We start from the raw sequence: 8,894 nt of genomic DNA, 5'->3' as shown, positions 1-8,894 counted from the left end.
CATTAAACTGTCTGCAGCTTTAATGGAGTAGGTGTCTTTAGTTTTATTATATCGGAGTTTGAGTTTTTACAAGCAATATAAGACCTTAGAAATATTTATTCCACGACACGTACATGATTAATAGAGCTAAACTGAATTCAGTTTCATTTTCAAAAGTATTGACTTGTCAAAGGAAACCAGGGCACTCACCTCCCGTGACTTCACACATAGGCGTGATTGCAGAGTCATCCACCGGTACCCCTGTCATCTGCTCTGATTCTGGTGCTGTAATACCAGGCAAACGGAGAACCAAAGCAAATAACCTCTGATCCCATCGAAAGGGTTCCTTAGTCAATTCACTTCCAGGTAGAGGGGAATTGAGAGGTAAATGGAGCTGAAAATGAATTTAAATCTGTGAATATACTGCTTAAAAAAAAATAATTCAGGTTACGTAGTGATGGCAATTCACTCTATATAAACACACTTATAACCTCTCCACAGATATTTATAATTTGATTCAGGTACTGTACAGTACAAGCAAAACACCCATCATTTAATCAACACTTCAAACATTTCAAGGCAACATGATGCATGAAGTTGAGAGTTACAAAGCAAGTGGGACCAACCACTTTCTAAAACTGATCTAAACTTCAGAATCAATAGAATATTTTCTTTAGAATTTCAGCACTAAGAACTGCTTCACTGCAGCGTTCTTTTGTTCAAACAATTTTCTGCAGAACAGGCCCATTCTCAGCTCAGTCTTTTCCTCAATTCTTCAAGATAAAAAGCACAACTGAATGAAAAGGTAATGTTAATATAAGACTCCTGCAGAAGAAATATAGCTTGGGTATAGTTGTTCAAAAGTATCTAGCTGCCAGGATCACCTACTCCAAATAACTCAGCTTCAACAAGCGAACTAATGTGGTAGTTATGTTATAGAATCAGAAGGCAGAGATTTTACATAACTTGGGTATATCCCACAACTAAACTCATGCCTGTGCTTGAAGTGAAAAGCAGAGGTTAAGATTAAAATCAACACTGAAATGCAAAGTGAGTTGTCACTTTTAGCTAATAGATAACAATAGCCACAGCTCCACATACAAGGAAGAACTGCTTGCCATGTGCCATTGTGTTGCCTCTGTCTGGGAAGAACTAAACAAAAGTTTTAGTTCAAAATATTGAAGACACCATCCAGGGACATACAATACATGGGAGCATTTATTTTTGCTTTAATTCCCAGAAGAGACAATAAACAGATTCAAGTTTCAGACTTCAAGCATGCTGCACTAAAGATATGCAATGCTCAGGATATTATTTATTAACCACTAACAGCCAGAGAGACTAACAGAATATCTAAAATTCCCAGGGTTCGCGGTAGTTTTATAACTACTTAACTGAAACAAGAAAAAAAAAATTAAAAAATCAATGCTTTAGCTTCTAAGGGACAGCACAAGGTATTCAGAACACTATCCTCTCTTTTGGCACCCAGATACCTCACACAGAGATTAGTGGGAAAAAGAAAGCTTATCAAAACTTTCAACTACAGAAGCCTTGAACAGATAGACTAGACTTATAACAAGTAATTACAAGTTTCAGAAAAATTTGATAGATCCCTGGCTGATGATACCACTGTCAGTACAAGCAAAATTCTCATTTCATCTGCAGCATTGCAGCCATAACAGGGGGAAAAAAAAATCCCCAAAGCAATGACTCAAGTGGCGCAAACAGTTCCATTACCTAGCCAAATACAAGGGTTAAGCCCAAAAGCTGAAGCAAACTCAACAGTTTCTCAAACACTTTCCTTCTCATGCAGCATTCAAAAAAATCCCAATTCTCAAACTCAACTCTAAGTCAGCAAAGGAAAATACTAGTCTGTTCCAAAACTTGATGCAAATCAAAAGCACCCATGACAAATTGGCTTCATTTTTAGTTCACAGCGGTTAGTTAAGGAGTTTGCAACAAGCCATTGAAAAAGTTTTTTTGTTTGCTTGTTTTTAAGAGATGAACTTCAAAGCATTAAACCTAACTTCCAAACTGGAAACCTCAGCTATTTCTGTTTACATAATTGCAAGCATCTCATATTGGGAAAAATACCTGTCTTCGTGTTTGAAAAATAATCAATTTATGGATACAATCTCAAAGTCAGGAACAAACACGACAAACCCACTCTCATAACGTGTGAGCAAGAATCAGAACACTTTGGACTTTTCAGCACACCTGATGCTTCCTCCTGAATTTCTGCTTTTGCTGATGCAAGCAGAGAGCACATGTGAGAAGAGCACTGTTTTCCCCAAACATTTCATGTGAAATTGGTCAGAGGGCACTCAGCTATGTACCTGGTTTATTACTAATTCACATGCATGTCTTTCCCCTTTTCACACAAAAAGCCAGCAATGCCTGCCTGGCAAAGGAAACTCACTTAAAAGAACAGCCACATTCTTAGTAAACAGCCTAGAATCTTGACTGTAAGAGGACTCAACTGCAAGCACTACACAGTGCTCACTTGAGGCTATTATTAAGGAATGCCATTCACCAAACTTTCCTACTTAGATCTGACTGAACAGAATATTTACTAGCTCTGAAGAGTACATTTCATCTGCAAAACATACCTATGTAACAGCACTGTTTTTCTTCAGGCAGCACATATATATATATAAAAATATATGTATCAAAAAAAAGTATAAGTATCCCATTGGACCCTGCACTAACACTATCCTGAGTTCAGTTTATCTCAAACTGCAAAACCCTTCTCTGGCTCAGCTGGTTATATTGAGAGAACCCCAAAACCTAACAGCACTCCGGAGCAGGCCATTGCATTACGTACATATTACTCTCAGAAACATATTCAAACTGTAAGATGACATGCAAAGCCATCAGCAGCAAGTCAAATGTCCTCACTTTCTTCCTCACAGTTTAATTCCAGTTAAATTTAACATCCATGCTACTGGAGAAGTTATAGATTCAAACCAGGCCTCATTCACCACAGATATTAGTAACTTGGTCTTCTCACCTCCAGTTTACTTTTTTTTTTTAAAACTGGTATTGTATTACCATAGCAACTGCCTACCTAGCAGAAAATAAGATGGGCCTAGAAACGTACATCCTGCATTTCATTTCTCTTTCCCCACGCATATTTCATTATGAAGGCATGCACATCTTTTTCTCTTTGTCCTTCATATTGGTTGTTGAGAAGAAGTTAGACTGAACAATTTAAAGGGAGATTATTTACCAGCAATGGTCTTCAACATGCTGTCTATATATAATCACACACAAGTGTCCTCCCAGCTTAGTACTAAAAAACAGCTGTTTTGTCTCAACACTAGTTTGTAGGAGCACACACAAACCCTACCACTCCCAAGTGCCATAATGCTACAATAAGATAGCAGTGTGTGCCTTATGCCCCTCTTCCCTGCTTTTAAATCCACTAAAATGCTCAAGAACTGAGAGGGGGTGGAGGACAACCTGTTACTGAAGAGATCTTAAAGAACCCTGTTATCGGTGAGCAGGTCTTTTGTTTATTCTGAGTCTTTGTTTCTACATACATTTATGCAACCATAAGAAGCAGCACAGTCTGAAATCCTAAAAAAACATCAGAGGATCCTAGAGACGCTGGGCTGAATACAAGCTAGATCAGCATTAGAGAACTCTGCAGTGGCACGGTAGTTGGTGAAAGAGTGCAATGCTCTTCTGGCAATGACTGCACATACAGGCTAATACATTACAATGGGCAGCACTAGCACTGCTTAAGCTTTAGTACCCAGGTAATTACAGGCAGCTCCATGTTGGGAAATCTCATAAAAGGTTGTTACACGATTAAGTACTCAGTAAAAATACTCATACAGAGACAGTCAACTTCCTTGTCTTTTTGTATCTAAAAAAATCTTAGAAAAAAAAAAGAATCTATCTGCAAGTAACCTTCCTTGCAGGCTTTTCTGGTACCCATAAAAAGACCAGACACATCTAACACTCCAAGCAAATGCAGCATTTCATCCTTAGAGGACTGAAGGACTAAGGATGGGCAAGAAGATTCAAGCCCACCTGAGCAAACAAGCCCCTGAGAGACTGAGAAAGTCAACTTAGAGTTAACAACAGTGTTATGTTTTCCTATCCTTTTCCATCCAATCATATGCAGTTATAACACAGAGATAGAAAGCCACTAATTGTTCTTCCACAGGAAATAACTTAAGATGACAGAGAGACACCAGGTCAACTGACACACCACGTCAACAACATGATATACTTGGCCACCCTGATGTTAGCATTAACCATGAGCAAGTGCACACTGAGCTGATAGTTACACAGAATTCACACATCAAGAGCTTCTGGGGCTCAGTGCCAAATACTGTGATCCTGGCAACTGCTGCTAACAGGAATAACATGTATAAGGGAGGACAGGAACATATATCTAATGAGATCTGCCCCATATTTCTTACAGTATTTGTTTAGAAATCAAGATTTTTTTAGCTGGAGGAACTATGATTAAAAATATTATGGAGCATTTACAGTTCCTGATTACTCTTGAAAGTAAGCAGGACCCTGCCACTTGTTACAGTTATTACAGCAGGTATGCAAGACGATCAACCCTGGGAAAGATCAATGTGACAATGCCAAACAGTTCTGGGATGAGGAGTGAAAGAAAAAAAAAAACATTGATTCCTCCTGTAAGAGTCTCTAACTGGAAGATCAGAAGAATGACAACATACAGAAGCCAAGCAGCATTGCTCATGCTTTTTGTTTGCATAATCATTCATCAGAACATATCAATTGGTCAATAACCCAGTTTCAGTCTTGCAAACAGGAGTTTAATGCTTCCTCTTAAAACAGAGGGTATGTAGAAGGCAGACAAGGGAAGGTAGCCCAGCAGCTGCAAAACTGGAGGACTATGAGATTTTATTTCATAATATAAAGAGGAATAAGAGAAATCCCCTCAAGCAATTGAAAACTTGTTAAAGGAAAGATCAGGAAAGGGCTAAGACCAAATTTGAGGGATCAGGCCAGAAGTGAAAGCCACCCCAAGAGGAATCCATAGCATGAGACCAATAATTAATGATGGTATTCCAACAGTATGAGCCCATCCCTTCCTCACATTATGACTGGGACAAGTGAATCCAGGGAAGAATCTGGTCAACAAGCCATGCTGGACTTAGAACTGACGCTGGCACTCTTCAGTACATCGGCACTGGTGCATTACAAGTCAGTGCCAGAAGGGACAGCACTGAAAATCCTATTAACTTGTGCTGGTGGAGATTATAATTGCATAGACCGCATCATTTCTGTCTTCAGTCTGAGGAACCACATCTGTCAGAGACAAGGTAGTGCTGAATGGGTAAGGCTCTTTATCTGCAAAACCCATATTAAATTCCACAAAGGAACAGGACATCTGAAGAATTCAGCAAGAGCTCTGAAACAGGGTTTAAGCTTGACTGCTTCACACTAGGGCAAATGACAGCGTTCCCATAGTGATAAAGCTGATTTCATTGGCAAGAATGCAAACGTTCATCTGAATGACAAAGCTTTGAGAAAACTTGCCTTCAGGTTCCATGCTGGCTTCACAGGCTTTCCAAAACCAACGTTCTGTCGGTTCTCTTGTACCCTTGGTTTTAAAAGAACCAAAAATATACTGCCTTAGTCCATGATAAGGACTTTACACAGGAAGTAAAACACTGTTGTCATAGCCAGTGGGATATGATCACTTCCAACACCAACTCTGAAAAGCCTCTCCAAAGTCAAACCCAAAGAACAGAAAAGACATTTGAAAGTGACCAAAAAGCTTTGTTATTGAACAGAAGAGCAACAACCGACTTCCATATCTCCAGGGTGCTGTTACTGTATTAATTCTACTTCATTTCTGCATGTCCAACTTGAGACGTAACTGTAAAGGATGCTGCTCAAGCTACACTAAGAAAAATTCTGATCAATAGGACACATGTTGACAAAAGCAAAAGATCATCCCTGAAAGACAGAAGCACCCTTGGAGGCTTTGTTCCCCTGCTCTTTGATAGTGTTAAGGATGTTCCTACCAGTACAGCTATGGCAAAAGAGAAAAAAAAAAATCACATCCATTGCTGGGTATGAAATATATACCCTGTAAATACATATGGAAGAGCACTCAAAGAAACTTGCATTTTGTCTTGCAGGAAGTAAGAGCAGTGGTCACTTTCAGTTCCTCCAGAAGGAAATGCCTTTAAATTTGCTCACTTACCAAGAAATCATTAGTTCACTATCATTAGTAGAGCAGATTCTGCATCTCTATAATGTAGTTTAACAATCATCAAATCATGTGTCAAATTTGGCCCAACGTCACAACCATGACACTAAAACTCTGGGCGTACTGCACACTTATCAGTCAGCACCACCCATGAGCCAAGCCTAAATTTAGTTGATTAAAGCAGCCATCAGAAAACCCATTTCCTCAACATAAGTTACAACAATTTAAAGATGTGAATGTGTGACCAAATGGTTGCCTGACTGTAAGAAGATGTCTTCTTGTGAAGACTAAGGGGAAAAATGACGGAAAAATGACGGAAAAATGACGGAAAAATGACGGAAAAATGAACACAAAAAACTTGCTGGCTATAAAAAATCCTAGCTCCTGCCATAAGAGAAAGAGCTCATGACAGCCAATAGAGCTTTCTTACCTAAATCATTTTGGATAAATGAACAAGATGAAAGGAAATGTCATGCAGAATCATAGAACTGCGTACATTAGAAAGGACATGTAAAGGTTATACAGCCCAGAGCCTTCTGATTGCTCAGGGCCTTGTCCAACTCAGTTTTGAGCATCTCCAATAATGGAGATCTCAACCACTGGACAACCTATGCCAGTGTTCAATCACCCACACAGTTAAAATTTTTCTTGATATCCGATCAGAATTTCCCAAGGTACGATTTGCAGCTGTTGCCTCTCATCTCATCCCTGTGCAACTCCAAGAAAAGCCAGGTTCCCTCCTCCATTAAGTTGTTGCAGATGGTGGTAAGACACCCCCCACCCCCACAGGTTTCTCTTCTAAAGGCTGAACAAACCCAGTTCTCAGCCACTTACCCATATGTCATTTGCTTCACCCCCTGAGCAACTTGGTGTCCCTCACTCCAGAATGTCAACGTCAGATCTTACAAGTTAGTCATCTGTCAGCAGAGAAGTTGCTTCTCATCAAGACAGGACTTACACAGCTAAGTGATTACCCAATTAGCTCTTAAAAAACTCCAACAAAACAGTATTCTGCCAACAGCACTAAATGTTGTAGAAGGCTCTAAAAGTGTCACACTATCCTCTGTTTAATTAACACTTGCTCACTGACAATCACTGTAAATATGAGGCTGCTATTCTATTCAGTATTTTGGACCACACCCAATCAATCACTGAATTAAGCTGAAAAATAGCTTATTGGGTAAAAAAATATGATGAAAGTGAGGTTTTATAGAGACAACCTACTTGGTATCACGGATCCAGGCATTCCCTTTCAGTTACTGGCTATGGCTATTTGTTAGTAGTCCACATAGAATTATGAGGTCATTCAACTTTCTTCCTCTAAGTCAGATACATTACAAAAACACTCAAATACCACTTTCCATACAAAAAACTTCTGTAAGTGCTGTAAGAATGTGATACAATAGAGTATTAGGAGAAATTCGAGTAACTAATGAACAGCGATGTATGACAAGTTAATCTGCATAGTCAAATGTGGTGTACCACATGGAAAAGTCTGAATCCTTCCCTTAAGCTTTAGGATAGACCTTTGGATATTAACCTTTTCCCTGAAAAGGGAATGAACTTAGGGATTTCTTTTTGTTGTTTGTTTTTTTTACTACTGCATGGAATGGGCATTGAGCTGGCCAGACCAACGCTATCCCTAGTGACCTCTTCCATCTTTTTAAGGAAAGAATTCAAAACGGCCAGTAAGTTAAAACAGTTCAGTGCCTCAGCATTTGCTATAGCTCTGAGTCTGCCAGATGTCTGAGCAGGTACTCCAGTATATTAAGATCTGGTGTTTTAAACTGCTCTACAGATTTAATTTGAAATACATTTCTTCAGCCCTTATCTTGGATTATAAGAACACTACTGATTTGATTATAATCACTTTAAGAGCCCAGTGTGAAAGAAGTACATATTTCACATACTCCCTAGTGGCCACGTCCCTTGGGAAATCACTACGTTAATTTGGGTCTATGCATAAAGAATTTATATCTAGACCAGTTAAACACATACATGCTTTACAGAAACCAATTTCTTCTGCTGACATATTTGAAAAGCTATGAACTCCCTGGATAGAAATAGCAAACTAAGTCTACTAAACAGACCAACAGTTGTACTATATGCTTCTGTCATGTGTGATAAGGAAGGAGAGCTATTCAGATTTTTGTAGTACTATTACATAAAATTACCTCAAATTAAAAGTAAAACACATGCAAGTTTAAGCTATTAATGAGCATACTTTTGAGGAGTCATTTATGCTCCTACTGTAAACAGTATTCTAACACAACATTTAGTACACATCATTGTAAACAGAGGTCAGATCTTACCTCCTCCTGTATCCCACTGGTAGTCGTCAATTTACTTCCATCAGTAACTGTTATAATTATTGCTGGCTCCAGAAAAAAGGGGTTTCGTCCCTAAGGGGAAAAAAGCAATTTCATTTAAAATGCTGTAACAAATTCACAGGCTTCTGTTCAGTCATTAAACGGCCACTGATAACCTACCGACAAAACAATGATGACTGAGGTATTTATTCTCATGTACTATATAGCACAGCGCTATGGGTTTTTGAGAGTTTTTGCAGTTAGGCCATGTAAAGCTACACACTTAGTATATCTGTATTCAATAAATGCATACAAAAATATGGCAAAAATGGTTAACATAGGACTTCAAGAACAATATGTACTGCAGTATTCTGACAAACTAGCAGCTGTTTAGAGGA

General features: G+C 38.8%; 1 protein-coding gene across 1 annotated transcript in view; it reads right to left on the bottom strand.

The window, feature by feature from the left end:
- INTS6 (integrator complex subunit 6) overlaps positions 1-8,894 on the bottom strand; it is a 46,838-nt gene that overhangs the window by 18,698 nt on the left and 19,246 nt on the right. Inside the window, exons 2-3 of the mRNA XM_009319944.1 lie at positions 8,500-8,589; positions 190-373 (exon numbers count right to left, since the gene is read on the bottom strand). Of these exons, the coding sequence (XP_009318219.1) occupies positions 190-373; positions 8,500-8,589 (274 nt within the window). The remainder of the gene's footprint in view (positions 1-189; positions 374-8,499; positions 8,590-8,894) is intronic.

The sequence above is a fragment of the Pygoscelis adeliae genome, unplaced genomic scaffold (assembly GCF_000699105.1).
Source record: "Pygoscelis adeliae isolate BGI_AS28 unplaced genomic scaffold, ASM69910v1 Scaffold32, whole genome shotgun sequence".
NCBI lineage: Eukaryota > Metazoa > Chordata > Aves > Sphenisciformes > Spheniscidae > Pygoscelis > Pygoscelis adeliae.
The sequence above is the reverse complement of the archived record's forward strand: the minus strand, read 5'-3'. Positions and strand labels throughout refer to the sequence as shown.